Here is a 22,764-nt window from a genome sequence, read left to right on the forward strand (position 1 = left end):
AAAAAGCTCTCAAAGGCAATAAAGTACTCTATTTTAATTGGAACACTCTGGGAGGAGAGAAGCTATATAAATGAATAAAAGTGAGCTTATCTGTTTATAACACATTTCATCACATTTTGATAGTAGTCAGACTTATAATATAGGCTATATGATATAAATATATAAAGTTGACATAAAAAAGAGGGTCAGGGGCTGTCACACACTATAGAGGATCAATAAGATGCTCTGTGACTACTGATCAGAAAATATAAATATGAGCTGAACCCAAAGAGCACACAGCAGACACTCAGAACTGCCAGTTACTTTTATAAGTAGGCTGCTTTTCACAAGGAAACTGTCTCAGGATAAAGCAGAACAGTGAAGAATTTGTTAACAGAGGTTAACGATTCTCCCAGACAATACTGGGAAAGCCAGCTACTAAAATACAAAGCTACCAACTGGAGGAGATGCTGGGGCTCTATAAAAGGGTTCTCAGTTAATCACAAACAATGCAGAAAGGAAAGCCCTTTGGAGTATATAGCTCCTCTGAGCCATTCTGGATATGTGGGGGACAAATCCTTGGCCAGATGTGCTTCTCCAAGAAGGCAATTTGTGAAACATGGACAAGCTGTAGCTCTAACGGTGAAGGGTTGCAAGAGGAGCCCATGAAGGAACAAGAGTCACCAGATGTTCTTATTACCGTGGTCTTTGGCCGCCGTTGGAGATCCACCATGTCAAGCACAGGGAAGGCCATCCGCAGCTCATCCACAGTAACCACATTCTTGAAGCCCAGTCTAGACCAAGATCAGGGAAACAAAGCTGGGCAGTTCTGGGGGAAAAATATCTTTAAAGGAAGGGGAACCAACCTAATCCTGATCAAACTAGTCTACCCAATCCCCAGACAGGAGTGAACTAATGAGCCCAGCAGGGTCAACACCAATCCTAAAAGTACTGACAGGCAGTCCATGAGTGCATAGGCAGAGCGGGGCTGTGTCCCTCCAAGCAATATACCACTGCAGACTGGACACATTTTAGGTGCCAGATCCTACACTGGGCAATACTAGGGCATACGGCATATAAGAAACGCTGTCCTCAAGGAGCTCACCACCTCCCCAAAGCCCATCACAGAGAGCACTCTGTGAAGTGCTGCCAAGAAGTTCAGAATAGGAGACTACTCAGTGGTCTGGGTAGCTGGGCAAAAGGCCTAGAGCAAGCATGTCAAACTCATGGCCCACAACGAATATTTTTGCCAATATAATGGTATGCAAGAAATGTTTTAATAAAAATTTCATAACTTAATTTTTACAATATCCTGTTATACATAATTATTAATAACGAACTACAACGTTCGCTAATGACTGATTACTATAATCGTGTTGCATTCATTTCCCTTACACACCTTACGTGCAGGCGCACCATTTCTTTCCACACCTTTAGTCTTGGCAATATTTTGCTTTCAAAGAACAAGAAAAATAGGTTTATTTGCATTACATTTATTAATTTGTGCAGTTATTCAGTGTCTGGTAAGTTAATGTTCAAGAAAAAATATTAATTTTTATTAAGGTGTTCTATTATTTTATGTTAATGATTACTTATTATTTATTTATTTCAGCCCTATGTATTCAGCATGTCTCTATCGAAATAAACCTACTTTTCCATGAAAATTGAATTTTTTTTTTTTTTTTTTGCGGCCCACATAAACTTAAACCTTGTTTATTTGGCCTGTGTTAGCCTTTGTGTTTGACATGCTTGGTCTAGAGCAGCAGTTGCCAACCTTTTGGACTTCATGGACCACAAGTGGTCCACGGACCACCGGTTGGCGACAGCTGCTCCAGAGGTTTCCTTAAACCAGCGGTTGCCAACCTTTCGGACCTCATGGACCACCAGTTGGCTAACGCTAGTTTAGAGAAGTTAGGCTTGAGCTGAAGCTTTAAGATGAATTGCATTCCACCAGCATGGGGAAGCCATGGGAGAGGTAAGCCAGCTCAGCTTTAGCTCTTCAAGACCTGCCTCCATTTTTCTGTCTTTAATTCCCACTTGTAACCTTAACTGGCTATGATTTCAGGTTATTCTCAAAATGAATTTTTCAAAAATGATGCTTCCATCAGACCACCCATCAGTAATAAACCTGGAGACTCCCCACTGCCCTCATAATAAATTCAGTTACTTCCTGTATTTACTTCTGCAGTTTCCTACACCACCCTCCCTATCCTTATTTCCCACCCTGTCCCATTACAATCTTCTGCTTCAGGGATCCTCACCATCCCTTCTCTTTCTAGCCTCCTTACTGCTTCTGCATGGAAAACCTGAAACCTCTCCTGTGGCATAGCCTTGCCCCTCCTTGAAGCCATAAGCAATTTCTGCTCGAAGGATGTTCCCCTCCCCCTAACTATACCTGTGACACCCAGAACCACCTATACTGTTCTTTTAAGTCTTTAATCCCATGCCATCTGAAATATTCCTTTATTGTATAGGGTGCTTCAAATATGAGCCCTTCAGTTAATTCACAATTCCACAGTGCTTCTCCTGGCCCCTACTCCCCTTAGACCCTATAGTACAGTGCTGGCACAAAGGAAGTGCTGGACAGGGTCTGCAGGAGCAAATAAATAGGCTGCTTGAGAACAAGGACAATCTTCGCTGCCTTTTGAATATGCACATCGCCCAAAGGATGAATTCATTGTAGATACTTAATTAACATTGCAGATAAGTTGATTGAGCACCATGAAGAACAGCCCTGGAGCAGTGGTTCTCAAACCTAATTACAGAATCACTTAGTTTAATTTTTTAAAATATAGACTGTTGATTTTTATCTCAGACCTAATGACACAAACTCTCCAGGAATCTGTATTTTCAGCTCCCCAGAAGGTAATGATGCAGTGGGCTGGCTTTTGGAAACCACCAGCCACCAGGACTGGCCACATCTGAGGGCTGTCCCTCGCCCTCAAGAGCCCACCACACACCCGATGAGGCCTCCATCCAGCATGCCTCATGATGGTGCCCCCTCAGCCATGGGAGAAAAGTCCCCAGTCCTGCCCCTTTCTCTTCAGCCAGAGTGAGAAGCATCAAAAGGATACACTTGGGCATTTTCCACCAGGGGTCCCTGCCCAGATACTATCATCCGCTTTCCATGATATTGTGAGAAAAGCTTCATGGGACTGTGAGAGAGAATAACTTGATCTGGCTCCACCTGTAGGGACAGCCATGAGACAGGAGAGAAGAGTTGAGGGGAAATAATGGAAGATAAATAGCAGCTTCTTTCACCTAGGAAGGAAAAAAAACAACTGCCCAGATTAAAAAAAAGGGGGTGGAGGGTTTCCTAGCTCCTAGAAAGTATCTAAACGGGTATGACAATCACAAGTCTAATTTGGCTCTTGCCACACAAAACAAGCAAGCAGTGCCTTGTCCCATGTGGCTCAGGGGTAGAGTGTTGGCCTGAGCACTAAAGGGTCTCGGGTTTGTTTCCCAGTCAAGGGCATCTACCTGGGTTGCAGGTTCGATCCCCAGGCCTGGTGGTCAGGAAGTCTTTCTTTCTCCTTCCTTCCTTTCCTTCCTTCCCTTTCCTTCCTTCCTCCCCTCCCCTCCCCTCCCCTCCCCTTCCCTCCCCTTCCCCTCCCCTCTCCTCCCTTCCTTCCCCTTTCTTTCTTCTCTATCCTCTTCTCTCTTTCTCTCTCTCTCTCTCTCTCTCCCCCCCCCCTTCCATTCTCTCTAAAAATCAATGGAAAAAAAATATCCTCATGCAAGGATTAACAAAAAAAGCAAGCAGGACATGCCATCAGTGATGGGTTCTGATACTCACCAATCCTGTCCTGCTCAACTCCCCTTTGAAAAGCAGTTTGTGTGCATGTTTTCTGTCACTGTCTTAGAGCTCTGCCTCTAACTTTGACTTTCAGTTCTCAGTTCTACTTAAAGACTTAGCCTTTTAACATTTAAACTAATTACAACAATACAGCCTTTTCTCACAATGTTTTTGAAACCCTCTCTGAAAACCACAGAAGGGAAACAGTTTTATGTCTTTACTCCCTGCATTCATCTTCAAACAGGGTCATCCCATCATCAATCAGCCACTTTATTTACTTTCTTGGTTCCAAGTATTCTTTCCCAAAACCACAAGCACGCTCAACAAAGAAAAATGAGTGTGTCAATATGAGATACATGGGCAGTTGAAAGTGGGTGAAGAGGGACTGCTTTCAGGGGACAGCGCTTATTCACAGGCATGCATCTTATTTATGAGAAACAAGGGCCATTACTTCACAGTCCTACTTGGTATACGGAGATTTAGAAAAATGTGACCCTCACTCTGACTAGTATAGCTCAGTTGGTTGAGTGTCATCCCATGCACCAAGAGGTTGCTGGTTTGATTCCTGGTCAGGGCACATGTCCAGGGTTGTGGGCTCAATCCCCAGTAGGCAGCATGCAGGAGGCAGCCAATCAATGATTCTCTCTCATTGATGTTTCTCTCATCCCCTTCCTCTCTCTCTCTCTAAAATCAATCTTATCTAATAAAAGAGAAACATGCAAATTGACCATACCTCTGCTACACACACAAGCCATGCCCACAAGCCAATCAGGAGCAAGTATGCAAATAAACCCAACCAAGATGGCTGTGGCCAAGGAGCTGGAGCAAACAGGAGGCTTGGGTTGCCCCTGGCGATGGAGGAAGCCAAGCTTCCTGCCTGCCCTGGCCGGCTCTGCTCAAGGCTACAAAGTTTCAATTATAGAAGATAAATAAATCCCAGATACCTGTTTCCAGCTGCTGTGGCCTCTGCTTAAGGAGGGTCTGGGAGCCTGGGTTTCCCAGGGCCGTGGCCAGCCTGCAAATAGCCCTCAGTCCCTCACCCAGACTGGCCACACCCTCATGGGGTGAGAGTCCCTGCTGGGGGGCGTGGCCAGACTGCAAACAGCCATCAGCCCCTCACCAAGGCTGGCCAGGCACCCCAGCGGGAACCCCCACCCTGAAGGGGGTGTGGCAGCCTGAAAACGGCCCTCAGCCCCTCACCCAGGCTGGCCACGCCCAAAGGGAACCGCCACCCTGATCCGGGACACCCTTGAGGGCAAACCAGCCGGCCCCCACTTGTGCACCAGGCCACTATCTATACTAATAAAAGGGTAATATGCTAATTAGACTGGGAGACCTTCCGGATGTTCTTCTGGACAAAGCAATGGTGGCGGGGCCAAGGTAGAGGCAGTTAGAGGCCAAGAGGGGAGGGTAGTTGTGGGTGATCAGGCTGGTGGGGGTGGGGCCGTTGGGGGGGTAAGCCGACCAGCAGGGGGGCCAGTTGGGGGCAAGAAGGCCATCAGTGGGGGTCAGTTGGAGGTGATCAGGACAACGGGAGGGGGCAGTTTTGAGTGAGCAGGCCAGCAGGGGGGGCAGTTGGGGGTGATCAGACTGGCGGGGGGGGGGGCATTTGGAGGCAAGCAGGCCGGCGGTGGGGGGCAGTTGTGGGTGAGCAGGCCGGCAGGCAGAGTGGTTAGGGGCAATCAGGCAGGCAGGCAGGCAGGCAGGTGAGTGGTTAGGAGCCAGAAGTCCCGGATTGCGAGAGGGATGTCCGATCCCTGTAAACCGGCAGTAGGACATCCTTCAAGGGGTCCCAGATTAGAGAGGGTGCAGGCCAGGCTGAGGAATACCCTTTCCCCTGTGCATGAATTTCGTGCACCAGCCCACTAGTGTAAACATATTAAGAAAAGAAAAGAAAAATGTAACCCTTACTTTCTAGGGGCTGACAATTCAAAAGAGACAACTCTGATGCCCAGAAGAAATGAATATAAAGGCTATAGCTGAACTGCCAACTCCATGGGCAGGATTTTTGTGCTTAACATGTATGTAGATATAAAAAATTACCCCATTGATGAGGCTCTACTCATGAGGCTGGGCTTAAACTTCAAGTTATTTTTCAAGCAGGGTTGAAAGATTTGTACTGAACTAACTGGCCATGCCCTCAGGCTTATCAATACTGTACTGCACCCGAGGGAAAAAGGCTTAGTCAGAACAAGAGTGGAGGTTCCACGGGGAACCAGGCCCTTGAGTCTTCAGCTGCCTCCTTACCTGAAAGCCCAGCAGAGCTGACAGCTCCTGGGCTTTGTCATGCTGTAAGATGTTCCCAGCATTCGTGACAAAGACCACAGGCACCCGCAGCTTCCCCTGGGCATTCACCAGCCTGTGGAAGGCTTTCAGAGCAGCAGGGATCACTCTATGGCCCCGTACCAGCACTCCATCGATGTCCAACAGGAACCCAAAGGTAGGCTGGCTCTGCAGAGGAGAGAACAGAGCCGCCACTGCCTAAGTCAAGAGGCAGAGAGGAGGAAAGAAAAGACCCTTAAAAAGAGGGACTTGGGCCCAGCCTGCATGGCTCAGTGGTTGAACCTTGAACTATGAACCAGGTTAAGGTTGGATTCCTGATTAGGGCACATGTGATCTCTAGTGTTGGGTGTGCAGGAAGCAACCGATTAATGATTCTCTCTCATCATTGATGTTTCTCTCTCTCTCTCCCTCCCTCTCCCTTCCTCTCTGAAATCAATAAAAATATATTTTAAAAAGAGAAAAAAGAGGAACTCAGTGCTCTCCCTTCAGGGAGCATGCCCATGCCTTTCCCTTTTCCCTCCCCATTCCAGCCCCAGGCATGTTACCATTAGCTTCCTCACTCCCAAGCTCCAAGGGCCCTTCCTTTACCTCCATAACTTATTTGCTAAGCCCGTTTCTTATAGAAATTGCTTCTTCTAAGACCTCTGTAATTTGCCCAATAAATGCTCTTAAAAAAAAAGAAGAAAAAAAAAAGAAGAGGAACTCCACATCATTCTCAAGTTGCTCAGGGCCTGAAACATAAAATGAGGACATGGGATTTCTGATAGAGCAAACCCATCAATAATAAAGAATTGGTCCTTTTTCATGTATGTTTAAAAACATAGCGATTTTGTTAAAAATTATTTTTCCAGCCCAGCTGGCGTGTTTCAGTGGTTGAGCATTGACCTATGAACCAGGAGGTCATGGTTTGATTGCAGTTGGGGCACATACCAGGGTTGAGTGCTCAATCGTCAGTGTGGCCATGCAGGAGGCAGCTGATCAATGATTCTCTCTCATCGTTGCTGTTTCTATCTCTCTCTTCTTCTCCCTTCCTCTGGGAAATCAATAAAAATATGTTAAAAAATATTTTTCCATAATGAATATAAAGAATTTTAAATTGAAAAATAGAAATTCAAAACATAAATCTCTGCACTTTATTTTTAAAAATATATTTTTATTGATTGGCTGCCTCCTGCATGCCCCTACTGAGGATCAAGCCTGAAACCCGAGCATGTGCCTGACTGACCTGACTGGCAATCGAACTGTGAGCTCCTAGTTCATAGGTCTACGCTCAACCACTGAGCCACACCAGGTGGGTAATTGCCGGGAGCCGGTCCATCCTTGCTGTTTCAAGGGACCTGGCATATATGGCATACGGTTCTTAATATGTTTGCTCACCTTCTTGGCGCTGTGTTTTAACCAAGGTCACCTCTCCGAGAAAGGTTGAATCCCCAGGTAGGGATTTTCCCCTGAAGTTAGGGAGGGGATGAAACTCCTTAACTAAGTGCCAGGCGGGTAGTTAATCAATTTAACTACAAACAATCATGCTTAAGCTACATAATCTTTACTCCCTGGAATGGAGATAAGAAACGCCCTAACCTTTGTAATAGAAATTGACAGGATTAGAATCAACTGGTATAAATACAGATGCAACAAGACAACAACAGACAGAATTCAGAACACAGAACCTACAGAGAACGTTCTCTAGAGACAGAAGAACTTCGCTGGAGAGAACATGGCAAAAGATCCTGGACTGAACCTGACTACAGAAATTGGCAAGAGAACCTGACTAGAACCTGGTGACTGAACCTGGCTGGAGAACCTGGACAGAACCTGGCTGAAGAACCTAGCGAGGGAACATGGCTACAGAACCTGGCTGGAGATCCTAAGCAGAACCTCTCTGGAGATCGAGACCAGAACTTGGCTGGCGATCCTGGCTAGGCTGCTGATCAACTGAACACTGTCTCCGTGTCCTTCCTTCTTCGCCGACTCCATCCACACCTTTGGGGACCCCTGGACCCGCTGGGGTTGGACCCCGGCATATGGCGCCCGAACAGGGACCCCTAGGTAAGCGCCCCGTACTCGGGACGGATCGGACTCCACCGTAGGAAGAAGGTGGATAGTCTTCGCCGACTCCGTCCACACCTTTGGGAACCCCTGGAACAGGATTCCCCTAGGTAAGCCCCCCCCCCATTGAGAACCCCCACACTCAGGATGGATAGGACTCCACCAGGGTGCTACAGACCCCCCTATAGAGGATAATTAGGGTAAGAAGGTGGATAGTACAGAACTTAGATTGAGAAGATGTGCCATACTGAGTCCAAAGAAAGAAGACTCTGTATTGATCTTTAGATTAAGAAGATGTGCCATACTGAGTCTAAAGAAATAAGACTCTGTATTGATCTTTTAACACATATGCTTGCTAGCAGAGGAATTAAGGTTACTCCCAGTCAGACAGAACGTTTTGTACAACAAATATGTCCATGCTTTTCTGAGGAAGGAAAGGTAAATGTAATGGCATGGGAGAAGGTAGGCCCAAGGAGCCTTATCCTTAACCCCACTGCAGCCTTTCTACCCTGGGAAAGTGCAGGATTGGCAAGCTCTCCCTGGGATGATAGATCAGGACTCAGGTAATAGCGGAAAGCGCCAATCCTACTCTTAAAATGGATATAAGAGAGCATTTCAGGTTTTTCTTTTTAATGCTTGCTTTTAAAAAATAAAAAAGGGGGAATTTGCCGGGAGCCGGTCCATCCTTGCTGTTTCAAGGGACCTGGCATATATGGCATACGGTTCTTAATATGTTTGCTCCCCTTAGCGCTGTGTGTTTTAACCAAGGTCACCTCTTCGAGAAAGGTTGTTTCCCCAGGTAGGAATTTTTCCCTGAAGTCAGGGAGGGGATGCCTCTCCTAGAAAGGTTGTTTCCCCAGGTAGGGATTTTCCCGGGAAGTTAGGGAGGGAATAAAACCTCTTAACTAAGTGCCAGGCGGGTAATTAATCACTTTAACTACGAACAGTCATGCTTAAGCTACATAATCTTTACTCCCTGGAATGGAGATAAGAAACGCCCTAACCTTTGTAATAGAGATTGATAGGATTGAATCAACTGGTATAAATACAGATGTAACAAGACAGAAACACACAGAACTTAGAACAGAACTTAGAACACAGAACTTAGAACACAGAATTCAGAAGACAGAACCTACACGGAGCCTGGAGACAGAAGAACTTCGCTGGAGAGAACATGGCAAAAGATCCTGGACAGAAACTGGCCTCAGAACCTAGAGACAGAACCTAGCAAGAGAACATGGACACAGAACCTGGCTGGAGATCCTAACCAGAACTTCGCTGGAGATCCAGACCAGAACTTCACTGGAGATCCTGGCTAGAGATCCTGGCTAGGCTGTCTCCATGTCATTCCTTCTTCGCCGACTCCGTCCACACCTTTGGGGACCCCTGGACCTGCTGGGGTTGGACCCCGGCAGGCAATCCCTGCACTTTAATACAATCAATTAATATTTTCTGTTTTTAATTAATTAATTAATTTATTTTCAATCATAACCTAAGGACATGCTTAGAGAGAGGGAGGGAAGGAGGGATGGAAAGAGAGAAACATCGACCTGTTGTTGCCTTCCATATACACCCTAACTGGGAATTGAACCCGCAACCCAGGTATGTGCCCTGGTAGGGACTCAAACCAGCAACTTTTGCACAGGGCAAAGCTCCAACCAACTGAACCATTATGGCCAGGCAAATATTTTCTCTTTATCTATTTTTTCTATTCTTGTTTGTCATATAGCTACGACTATACTTTATATGTGTAATTTTTCATCTTGTTCTTTTTGCTTGACATACAAGCATTTTTACCTGTTATAATAGCCTTCATAACCACCTTTTAAAATTTTATTATAACCACACACACAGGGTTTTTTAAAAACTACAGATATAAATATTTTTTAGGGTTCTTGTCTCCTTCCACATAGTGCTATTCCCTCTTGTATATTTTCCAGAAACTTTTTTATAGATAGTCAAAATTTCTTATTAACTAACACACAAATGGCATTATATTGTACTTTCTTTTCTATCTTTCCTTTATTTAGTTGGTATGTCTTCGTTTTCTTTCCAGATCAATACACAGCTACCTCTTAATCATCATTTCTGGCTCCATAATATAGTGAGTGAATAATCCACTAAACACTGTTTCCCCTATATTAGACATTTAGGGTTTTCTACATTTTTACTACTATAAATAATGCTATAAGGAACCTCTTTATGCTTACTGATTTTTCCACATTATCAATTTTTCTTTGAACTAGATTCTTAAAAGTAGGAGTAGTAAGTCAAAAAACTGCAAACATTTTAAAGACGTAACACCTCCTGACAAACTGTTTTCCAAAAACACATCAACTTACATGGCCAATGGAATGCATTTTACCCTTGCCAATACTGATTTACAAATGTATCAAAGAGTTTAATTATCAAACGTATAAATTAAAAAAAAATAGTATCTCATGTTGTTATGGCAGAAATCAGGCCAGCGGGAAGTGATAAACCAAATGCACTTGGAGGTACAGAAAAGGACTGTTTATTAGCACCAGTACTAGCTCAGCAGAGTCCTCTCCAGAGGCTGAGCGCTGAATGCAGCAAGGTTTTTGCCTTATATACATTTCTAGGTTTCTTGTCTCCTTTATATGGTATGCATACACATTCTAGACATCTTTCTATGCTACATGCTAGGCTTCCGGGTATCTGCTGCAGTTAGCAAAGGAGGGGCGGGGCGCCTCAACTAAGCAGAGCTCGGACCCTTAGCGCTGGCCAGGGGTCGCCCCTCTGTCGGGCGTGGGGCAGCAGCCTGCCTCTCCCTATGCCCAGGCACTGCCTGCCCTCCCACGATTGCCCCTTGCTCTCCGTTGTTTCTCCCACCGCATCGTGCCCGCAGCTCGGAGCCTACGGCCAGGCCTGCGGTGCGGGCTTCAGCACGGTGGGCCCGGGAGCTGAGCAGGCCCACGCTGACCCTCTGGGTCCTGGGCCTCAAAAGCCGCTTCCTGTTGCTTAGGCTACTGGGGGAGGGCTCTCGGTTCCTTATCTGCGCCTGGGGGGGGGGGGGGGGGACTTCCCAGACCCAGACCAGAGAGTGCTGTGTGCACACGCACGTAGCCTTCCCCCTCCACTGCCTCTCCCTGTCAATCCATAAAGAAGCAAGATTACAGAAGCCAGGGGTGTGGTTATCGTGATGCAGCCAAAAGGAGGGGGGGGGGGGGTAATCTGCTCTCGATTTGCCTTCTCAATCTTAATCTGTATTTCTTGAATTTAAAAAAATATTCATTCAATTTCTTATTTCATAAACTATTAATTATGAGATGTTTTTCAATTGTCAAAAAAAATCCAACCTAACTTGTTTGCTAGTCTCCTTTTTTGGGTGCTAAGTGAAGTCATTCTTATTTTGTGCATAGTGTTCCTATGTGAGGATCAACCAAAAACAGACAAACTGTTCCAGACCTTCACTAAGCTTGGGTGAAAGAACAAACTAGTTGAAGGGGATGGAAGCATATACATCCAGGGACCCTGCAACCACGGCACTCAGGGACCAGCTACGAACCCAGCAACACCGGATCTCAAGCAGCGTGAATACGTGGACTTGGATGAGCCCTGCTCCGCCTCACGGAAAGGTCAGATTTTGCCTAGATAAAGGTGTGGTTTGTAATTCAGGTTGGAGAGAGGAACGGGTGCGGGAGAAGTAGGCGCCCCACAAAGTCCGCGGCCGATAGGGCCAGTGTGATCTGTGAGTGCAGAAGGGGATCTGCAGGGCTGCTGGCAGAAGGGAACTCTAAGAATCAGCCCATAGCTGGACTGGGCGCAAAAAGGCAGCCTCAGATTTTGCCAGTGTACTGGCTGCTTAGTACCAGGGAAGAGAAGGTGTGCGGAAGAGACATTGGGAGAATTGTGCGCAGAGCTGGACAGTGGAGGTTGCGAGCTCGCGAGCTCGCGCACTTAGTCTGGCTCTTTTTTCCCCTCTTGAAATCCTTGCTTTTGATTACTAAACCCAATACATAGGATTACCCAATTGGGGACACTCAGAGAGACTGCAGGGGAAAGTTGTTTTTGTGGAACCTGGGAATCAGAGTGGGGAGTAATGATCAAGGAATCAGCTCTGGGACAGTCGATTCTCCCAAACCAGTATTAAGTGCGATAGGGAAAACAAAACCTAAATACTGGCTAGAGAGGACTTAATAGCCCCAGAGGTCAAACCAGAAACACTGCCACGCAGGGGCTGAATCATACATTGACTCTTCTGTAAACACAAATAAAGGCAGTCTGGGAAACAAAGAAATACTGCCTGCGTTAAAATCAGGACTGTGGTTTACAGAGGAGCAGTGTATCGCAGGGAACTTCAACACTCTCCTGAATACCTGACAAGACTAAGGCGTGCTAAACAGAAGAGTAGAGGAAGTGAATGACCTTCACTACTGCACATTTTTATTTTTTCTCACCTTTTACTTAAGAAACTAATTTTTTTCTTTTTTTCCTCATCTGATTTTACCTTTTTAATTATTACATGTTTATTTTTAATTAGTATTATTACTACTACTATTGTAACTGTTCTTTTAAAGTGTCATTCTATTTTCTCTTTATTTTATTTTGGGATTAATGTTCTGCATTCTATTTTCATTTTTCCTTTAGCATCTTTTTTCACTATCTCAACTTTACCTTTATGCCAACACTCCATCCCTCACTTTTCCTCTTTTGTTGTCCTGTTCTCTTACTCTATTCCTGCACTAGATTTTTCCTATTTCTTCTTTTTATAACCTGTTAAAAATTCATCCTACTTATAAATCTAATTTCCGATCCCCTGCTCCAAGTGCATACACATCTCTTTCTTCCCCTTCATCACTATCAACATTTTTCCCTCCCCCCCCCTTTTTTCTGTTATTTTTTTGTTTTGTTTTTTTGTACTATGTTTTTTGTTTTGTTTTGTTTTGTCTTGCTTTCTCTCTGGCCTATTGTTCTAGTTTGCTTGATTGTTGATTAGATTGTTTTGGTTTTTTTTTTTTAAATAATTTTTATTTCTTGAAGTATTACAAAGAGTATTACATATGTCTCCTTTTTCCCCCGCCCCTACCCCCTAGTGTCTTGTGTCCATTGGTTATTCTTATATGCATGCATATAAGTCCTTTAGTTAATCTCTTAACCCCCGCCCCCAAACCCTCCCCAGGCTTCCCACTGTAGTTTGACAGTCTGTTCAATGCTGCTCTGCCTCTGCATCTACCCCTTTTCATCAGTCTATACTGGTCCCCATTATCTGTCCCAACCTCAATGGAGCCGTCCCAACCTCACTGGGGCCGTTTCGTCCTCACCAGGGCCGTCTTGACCTCACCGGGGCCATTCTGACCTCACTGGGCCCATCCCAACCTCACCAGGGCTGTCCCGACCTCACTGGGGCCGTTTCAACCTCACAGGGGCCATCCCGACCTCACCGGGGCCGTTTCAACCTCACCAGGGCCATTTCAACCACACCGGGGCTGTCCAGATCTCACCGGGGCCGTTTCAACCTCACCGGAGCTGTCCTGACCTCACTTGAGCTGTCCCAACCTCACTGGGGCCATCTCGACCTCACCGGTGCCGTCTCGACCTCACCGGGGCCATTCCAACCTCACCTGGGCTGTTTTGGCCTCACCGGAGCTGTCTCAACCTCACAGGGGCCGTCCCAACCTCACTGGGGCAATCTCAACCTCACCGGGGCCATCCCGACCTCACCGGGGCAGTCTCGACCTCACCGGGACCGTCTTGACCTCACCGGGACCGTCTTGATCTTTCCAGGGGCATCCCGACATCACCAGGGCCGTCCTGACCTCACTAGGGCTGTCCCAACCTCACCAGGGCTGTATCAGCCTCACCGGGGCCGTCCCAGCCTCACTGGGGAAACATAAAGTTTGGCACTCTGTCCCCTGCCGGGCAGTTCCCCACCAGACAAAATCTCCAGGCTTTCCTGATGGCTGAACATCCAGTACGCCTGCTCGGACTTCGCCCTCCACCAAGTGCACAGACTGCCTGTCTGTCGTCCCCCAGCAGTTCCACATCGCTGGCCCAGCCGGGCCCCGGCCCTGGCCTGCCCCACACCCGACTCCACTCCCTGAGTGCGTCCATCCCGGATGCGAGGAGCCAAAATCTGCAGCCTGCTGGGTTGGGCTCTGTACTTGGTGCCTCTGCCCATCCTACTCAGTCTCAATGCTCTTCTTTCTATGTGAGGAGTTGAAATCTGCTGTTTGTTGGGTTAGGCTCTGTACTTGGTGTCTCTGCACAGCCTACTCAGTCTCAATGCTCTTCTTTCTTTCCTTCCAGTTGTAGAGCCTCCACTGGGCCAGCTTTCCCATGGTTCCATATGATAGCTGTTTGTCCCACAGTTGGTAGCCTCGATGTTGTTGTAGGAGGCAGCATGCACCGGTCTCTTCCTTACGCCGCCTTCTTGGTTCTCCTGGATCTGCTTCTTGAGCGCATCTCCCATGGGTGTGAGGAGTTGAAGTCTGCAATTTGTTGGGCGAGGCTGCAAAAGCGCAGGTGGGTCTTTTTGTGCACCTGGCACAGCTTGGATGGGGATGTAAATTGAGTAGGGCGGGGTCTCAGGAAGCCACCAGGGCGGGGCAAACAGCAATGGCGGCGTTTCCGCGGCTCCTCGCCTCTCTGGGACACCAGGACTTCGCGTCCCCGTGCCGGCGAGCAGCTGCACGCCAGAGCCTCCCCCGCTCTCCGACCTCTGCAGGGCTGTGCCGCCTCTCCCCATGGGGCCTGGGGCCTCAGAGACCCGCCATGAGCAAGCCCAGAGGATTTGTAACCACTTCCGATTGAAAAAAAACCACGCATCCAGGTGCAGCCCACCTGGCGTGCGACTGTGTACCTCTGTTTTTGGCGCCTCTGTAGCTCCTACTCAGTCTCACTGCGCTTATATCTTTCCTTCCAGTTGTAGAATTCCGACTGGGCCAACTTCCCCATGGTTCTGAATGGTGGTTGTTTGTCTTATAGTTGGTAGTTTCAATGATGTTGTGGGAGGCAGAACGCACAGGTCTACTCCCTACGCCGCCATCTTGGATCCCTCTTTTTGAAGTTGTTTTTTTTTTTTTTTTGCTTGTTTGTGAGATTGTTTCCCTTTTTTGTTTTGTTTTTGTCTTTATTTTTTGATTCTGTTTTTCCTTTTCTGGTTTGTTATTAGTTGTTTGTAGTTTGCATTCATCTCTGGGTATTTGTTGTTTGCATTTTTTGGGATTAGTTGTTCTACTGGAGTTTCCTCCCCATATAAATAGTTCCCCCCCCCCTTCTTTTTTATTCCCTTTCTTTTCTCAGTTTTTTTCTTTTCTCACTATCATTTTGCACTTTTTTTTCTTTTCTTATCCTCTAACTCTCTTTTCTCAGGTGGTCACCATTATTTGGGGTTATTAGTATCATGAATACATTTGTGTTTAGTGCCTTGTGCGTTGTGCCTTGTTGTGTTGTATTTTATGCCTTTAAATCAATGCAGGAGAGAGAGAGCTACATAACCAGACACCCGGAGAAGAGAGATCATGGGGAGACAAAGCAACAGCCCGCGAATGAAAGAAAAGGAGGCATCACCAGAAAAGGAAGTAAACAAAAAGGAGGCAAGCAATATGTCAGAGAAATCATTCAAAGACATGGTCATAAGGTGGCTGAAAAGAATGGAAGACACATTCAACAATATGTGTAAGAACCAAGAGGAAATGAAGAAGAACCAAGAAGAAATGAAAATGACATCACTGTTATAAAGAACTCAATGGAAAGCATCAACAGTAGGGTAGAAGAAGCAGAGGACCACATCAGTGAGCTAGAAGACAAGGTAGGAAAAATACCCAAGCAGAGCAGCATCTAGAAAAAAAACTTAAAAAACAGGAGGAGAGCCTAAGAGAACTTTGGGACAACACGAAACGAACCAACATCCGCATAATAGGGGTACCAGAAGGAGAGGAAACTGAGCAAGGACTAGAAAACCTGTTTGAAGAAATACTGACAGAAAACTTCCCTGATATAGGGAAGAAAAAACTCACAGAAATCCAAGAAGCTCACAGAGTCCCAAACAAAATGAACCCCAAAAGACTGATGCCAAGGCACATTATAATTAAATTGGCAACAACCAATGACAAAGTAAGAACCTTAAAAGCAGCCAGAGAGAGACAGAAAGTTACCTACAAAGGATCCCCCATCAGACTAGCAACTGATTTCTCAACAGAAATACATCAGGCAAGAATGGAATAGAATGAAATATACAAAGTCTGCAAAGGAAAAGTCTGAATCTAAGAATACTGTACCCAGCCAGGCTATCAATCAAAATTGAGGGTGAAATCAGAAGCTTCACAGACAAAAAAGGACTAAGGGAGTTTATTACCACCAAACCAGCAATGCAGAAATGCTAAAGGGTCTGCTGTAAATAGAAGAAATAGAAAACGAAGAAGGAACATAGGCATAAAGAATAAAAATGGTGACAAACAAGTACCTATCAATAATAACTTTACATGTTAATGGATTAAATGCCCCAATAAAAAGACATAGAGTAGCTGAGTGGATAAGAAAACATGACCCATATATCTGCTGTCTACAGGAAACCCACCTCAGAAAAAAGGACTCACACAGACTGATGGTGAAGGGATGGAAAAAGATTTTTCAGGTGAATGGAAATGAAAAACAAAAACAAAAAAGCTGGGGTAGCAATACTTATATCGGACAAATTAGATCTCAAAGTGAAGGACATAACAAGAGATAAGGAAGGCCCCTTCATTATACTAAAGGGAGCAATCTAACAAGTAAATATATCTCTGGTAAACATATACACACCCAATACAGAAGCACCCAAATACATGAAAAACTTTTGGAGGATATCAAGGGAGAGACTGATAGCAATACAGTCATACTAGGGGACTTTAATACCCCACTAACACCACTGAACAAATCCTCTAAACAAAAAATCAGCAAAGAAACATCAATCCTAAATGACTCACTAGATCAGATGGAATTAATTGACATCTTCAGAACATTTCACCCCAAAGCCACAGAATATACATTCTTCTCAAGTACACATGGGGCATTTTCAAAGATAGACAATATATTGGGTCACAGGCAAAGTCTCTTCAAATTCAAGAAGATAGAAATCATATCAAGCACCATCTCAGACCACAATGGCATAAAACTAGAAATGAACAACAATAAAAACAATAAAAAAATCAAACACCTGGAGGCTAAATACCATGCTATTAAACAATGACTGGGTTACCAGAGAGATCAAAGAAGAAATAAAAAGCATCATGGCAACAAACGACAATGAAAACACAACAATCCAAAATCTATGGGACACAGTGAAAGCAGTCTTGAGAGGGAAGTTCATAGCTCTACAGGCTTGCCTCAGAAAACAGGAAACAATGGTAATAAATTATCTAACCCTACAACTCAGAGTTAGGAAGAGAGCAACAAGAAAAGCCCAGTGTAAGCAGAAGGAAGGAAATAATAAAGATCAGAGTGGAGATAAACGACATAAAGACACACCCAAAAATCCCCCCACAAAAACAATACAAAAGATCAACAAAACCAAGAGCTGGTTCTTTTAAAGGATAAACAAGAATGATGAACCTCTAGCCAGGCCCACCAAGAAGCAAAGAGAGAGGACCCAAATAAACAAAATCAGAAATGAAAGAGGTGAAATAACAACCGATCCCACGGAAATACAAACGACTATGAAAAAATACTATGAACAACTCTATTCCAACAAAATGGGCAACCTAGATGAAACGGACATATTCTTAGGGGAAAAAAGCTCCCAAAACTCAACCAAGAAGAGTCCAAAAACCTGAATATGTCGATAACTACTGAAGAAATTGAAACAGCGATCAAAAACCTTCCAGCAAACAAAAGCCCTTGTCTGGATGGCTTTACAGGGGAGTTCTACCAAGCATTTCAAGAAGAACTAAAACCTATCCTACTAAGACTAGTCCAAAAAATTCAAGAGGAAGGAACACTTCCAACCTCTTTCTATGAAGCCAGCATTACCCTAATCCCAAAACCAGATAAAGATACCACAAAAAGAGAGAACTACAGGCCAATATCCTTGATGAACATAGATGCTAAATCCTCAACAAAATTCTAGCAAATCAGATTCAGCAATACATTAGAAAGATCATACACCATGACCAAGTGGGATTTATTCCAGAGATGCAAGGATGGTTCAATATCTGCAAATCAATAAATGTGATACATCACATAAAGAAACAGACAAAAATCACATAATCATATCAATTGATGCAGAAAAAGCATTTGACAAAATTCAACACCCTTTCTTGATAAAAACTCTCAGCAAAGTGGGAATAGAGGGATCATACCTCAACATAATAAAAGCCCTATATGACAAACCTACAGCCAACATCATACTCAATGGTCAAAAACTAAATCCATTTTCCCTAAGAACAGGAACAAGACAAGGATGCCCACTTTCACCACTCCTATTCGACATAGTACTAGAAGTACTAGCCATAGCATCAGACAAGAAGCAAAAATAAAAGGCATCCAAATTGGAAAAGAAGAAATAAAACTCTCCTTATTTCCAGACGCCATGTTATTATACATAGAAAACCCCAAAGACTCCATCAAAAAACTACTAGACCCAATAAATGAATTTGCAATGTAGCAGGATACAAAATTAACACCCAGAAATCTATGGCCTTTTTATACACCAATAATGAACTCACAGAAAGAGAAAGGAAAAAAACAATCCAATTTACCATTACACAAAAAAAATTAAGATACCTAGGAATAAACTTAACCAAGGACGTAAAAGACCTGTACTTGGAAAATTATAGGACATTGAAAAAAGAGATAGAGGAAGACATAAACAAATGAAAGAACATACCATGTTCATGGATTGGTAGAATTGACATCATTAAAATGTCCATACTACCTAAAGCAATCTATAGATTCAATGCAATACCTAGTAAAATACCAAAGGCATATTTCAAAGATCTAGAACAAACTCTCCAAAAATTCATCTGGAATAAAAAAAAGACCCCAAATAGCCACAGCTTATCCTGAGAAAGACAAACAAAGTTGGAGGGATCACAATACCAGACATCAAACTATATTACCAAGCCACAGTTCTCAAAACTGCCTGGTATTGGCACAAGAACAGACATATAGACCAATGGAACAGAATAGAGGACCCAGAAATTGACCCAAGCCATTATACTCAATTAATATTCGACAAAGGAGGCAAGAGCATACAATGGAGTCAAAACAGCCTCTTTAATAAATGGTGCTAGGAAATTTGGTCAGATACAGGCAAAAAAATGAAACTATATCACCAACTTACACCATACACAAAAACAAACTCAAAATGGCTAAAGGACTTGAATGTAAGACGGGAAACCATAAAAATCCTACAAGACTCCATAGGCAGCAAAATTGCAGACATATGTCGTAGGAATATCTTTACAGACACAGATCCTAGGGCAAGAGAGACTAAGGAGACAATAAACATCAAAACGTTTATTTTGATTACATCAAAATAAAAAGCATCTGCACAGCAAAACAAACCATGAACAAAACAACAAGAAAGCCTACTCCATGGGAGAACATATTTGCCAATGTTATCTCCGATAAGGGTTTAATCTCCAACATTTACAGGGAACTCATACAACTCAACAAAAGGAAAATCAACAATCCAATCAAAAAATGGGCAAAGGACCTAAATAGAATCTTTTCGAAAGAGGACACTCAGAAAGCTAAGAGACACATGAAAACATGCCCAAAGTCACTAATCATATGAGAGATGCAAATCAAAACGACAATGAGGTACCACCTCACACCTGTCAGAATGGCTATCATCAACAAATCAACAAATGACAAGTGCTGGAGAGGATGCGGAGAAAAAGGAATCCTCCTTCACTGCTGGTGGGAATGCAGACTGGTGCAGCCACTGTGGAAAACAGTATGGCGTTTCCTCAAAAATTTAAAAATGGCCTGCCATTTGATCCAGTAATACTACTTCTAAGAATATATCTCAAGAAAACAGAAACACCAATCAGAAAGGATATATGCACCACTATGTTCATAGCAGCACAATTTGCAATAGCCAAGATCTGGAAACAGCCTAAATGCCCATCAACAGATGAGTGGATTAGAAAACTATGGTACATCTATACAATGGAATACTATGTTGCTATAAAAAAGAAGGAATTCTTACCATTTGCAGCAGCATGGATGGAACTGGAGAGCATTATGCTAAGTGAAATAAGCCAGGAAGTGAAAGAAAAACACCACATGATCTCACTCATTTATGGATAATAAAGAACATTATAACCTGATGAACAAAAAGATAGATACAGAGGCAGAGAAGCATGGGACAGACTGTCAAATTACAGTGGGAAGGCTGGGGAGTGTTGGGGAGTGAGGGAGAGGTAAGAGATCAACCGAAGGACTTATATGCATGCATATAAGCATAACCAATGGACACAAGACACTGGGGGAGTGGTGTGAGGGCATGTGCTGGGGCGTAAGGGAGGCCGGGGGAAGGTCATTGGGGGGGAAAAAAAGGAGACATATGTACTACTATCTGTAATACTTTAAACAGTAAAATAAATTTTTTTTAAAAAAGAACAAACTAGTCTAAGACACAAAAACTCAATAAAACTGCTTCATTTTCCTAAGTGCAAAGCAATCCTAAGTATTTAAGTTCTGAGTAAGCAGAATTAAACAGAGGTAGGTTTTTATAAGATAATTTTGAGCTAGGCAACAAAAGATTTAAATATATGCATTCATTTAACAATATCTATTGTGTTATAATGCTATGGTCATAAGGAAACCCCTCCAATGTGTGAAATTATTATTGTGTGAAATGTTTGCTGTGTGGAGACCCCAATACTCTGTAACTTCCAAAATGTTATAAACATAGTGAATGGACCACTATCTTGATGTAAACGCCCTAAGCCCTTAAAGTGTAAACGCCTTGCTCCTAGCATAAGGCACACCGTCGGGCCCACACTGATAAGACACAAGTTGTTTACTACTGGCTATATAAGCACTGGACCTTCTTCAGTGGACATCTCCTGCCTGATAAGAGGAGGACTCCACTTCACTCCGTGAGACGAGCCCGACTGACTGCTCTGCTGTGTGAGCCTGAACCAACTGCGGCCACCTGTCTGTCTCCGTCTTCGTTGTCTGTCTTTCGGTGTGCATCGCCAGGTGGCCTTTGCTGGAGCCTTGGACCCACTAGAAATAGGTAAATAAACCTTGTGTGATTGCATACTAATTCTGTTTTGTGTGTTCATGTGTTCCGGTTTGGCTCAACTGTCTAGACATTGAAGTACCAGGGGATAGGCTGTTATTGCTGACCCCTGGTCACCTGCATATGAACCACTAAATCTAGGCAGATAATTAATTAATTGGGGCATAATTAGGACATATTAAGAACCCAATCAGCACCAGGCTAGACAAGCAGGCAGAAGTGGCTCTGCCTAACAGTTCAAGGGGAAGACAACTAAACAAGCAGCACAAGCAGCACAGGGCCTTCTACACTGAGCATTATATTAAGAGATGAGGGCATGTAAGGGACCCTAAGAGCCTGAATCAGGCGTACCTCACCTATTGCAGATGGGGAGTATTGGCCATGACAAGATTGGCCAACATAAAATAAGGAGTTTGAAACAGGAAAATGGCATCATCAGACTTTTGCTGTTGAAAAATCTTGGCTGCAGAGTGAAGAATGGATTGAGTGAACTGAAGAGAGTCAAGTTGAAGGACACCAGTTAGGATTCACTGCAATCCAAGACAGAGATGATGGTGGTAGTTTTTACTAGGTGGTTGCAACAGGAATGGAAAGGATAAGGCAGATCAGAGTAGAAGGCAGAACAGCCAGGCCTGGTAACAATCAGATGCAGGAGAGGAGGGCAGGGCCACAGAAACTCCATGCTCTTTTTGGCTTGGGAAGCTGGGAGGGTGGATGTTGCAACGTATCACTCATTGACCCAAGGAATTCAGGAGGAGCACCAGCTAAGAGGCAGGAGAGGGCAGAAAATACGTCCCACTTTGGACCTGCAACACAGGCAAGTGGAGATGTCAGCACTGGACAGAAGGTCCTGGAGATGAAAATCTAGAAGGCCTCTACTTTCAGCTGAAACTTAGGAGAAGACAGGAGAGCCCCAGAAGCACAAGCAGGGTGAGAGCTGAAGTGTGGCTCACAGAGAACCAGGAAGAGCATCATCATTTAAGGATGGGCCACATAAGAGTCAATAGCAAAAGAATAAAGAGCAGCAACTAGCATGAGGAGGAAAATCAAGAGGGTGTGGGATCACAATAGCTGGTTTTGCTCAGTGCATCAGCCCTCTGACTAAAGGGTCCCAGGTTTGATTCTGGTCAAGGGGGATTCCAGTCAAGGGCATGTACCTTGGTTTCAGGCTAGATTCCAGGTCTGGGAGAGTGGGGGAGGCAACCAATTGCTGTGTCTCTCTCTCTCTCCCCCTCCTTTCCACGCCCTCTAAAAATCAATGGAAAAATATCCTTAGGTAATGATTAACAACAACAAAAAAAGAGGTGTAGGATCAAGGAAGCTGAGACATGGGTTTTTGGAACAAGAAATATAGAAAATGGAGTTGATACAGTTTTAATTAACCTAGTTATTAATAAATAACAAGAAAGGAGAATAGGGAAGGTCAAATATTACAGGCATGTCATTCAGGCAGCTTCACCAG

At 44.3% G+C, this 22,764-nt stretch overlaps 1 protein-coding gene across 14 annotated transcripts in view; it reads right to left on the reverse strand.

Moving 5' to 3' along the window:
* HDHD5 (haloacid dehalogenase like hydrolase domain containing 5) overlaps positions 1–22,764 on the reverse strand; it is a 331,796-nt gene that overhangs the window by 301,818 nt on the left and 7,214 nt on the right. For 11 of the 14 annotated variants that reach the window (XM_059684411.1, XM_059684410.1, XM_059684413.1 and 8 more), the window contains exons 2-4: positions 6,023–6,256; positions 3,054–3,166; positions 680–773 (exon numbers count right to left, since the gene is read on the reverse strand). In XM_059684411.1, the coding sequence (XP_059540394.1) occupies positions 680–773; positions 3,054–3,166; positions 6,023–6,256 (441 nt within the window). The remainder of the gene's footprint in view (positions 1–679; positions 774–3,053; positions 3,167–6,022; positions 6,257–22,764) is intronic. The other 3 variants (XM_059684407.1, XM_059684404.1, XM_059684416.1) reach the window with 2 other exon arrangements.

This window comes from Myotis daubentonii, chromosome 2 (assembly GCF_963259705.1).
Source record: "Myotis daubentonii chromosome 2, mMyoDau2.1, whole genome shotgun sequence".
NCBI lineage: Eukaryota > Metazoa > Chordata > Mammalia > Chiroptera > Vespertilionidae > Myotis > Myotis daubentonii.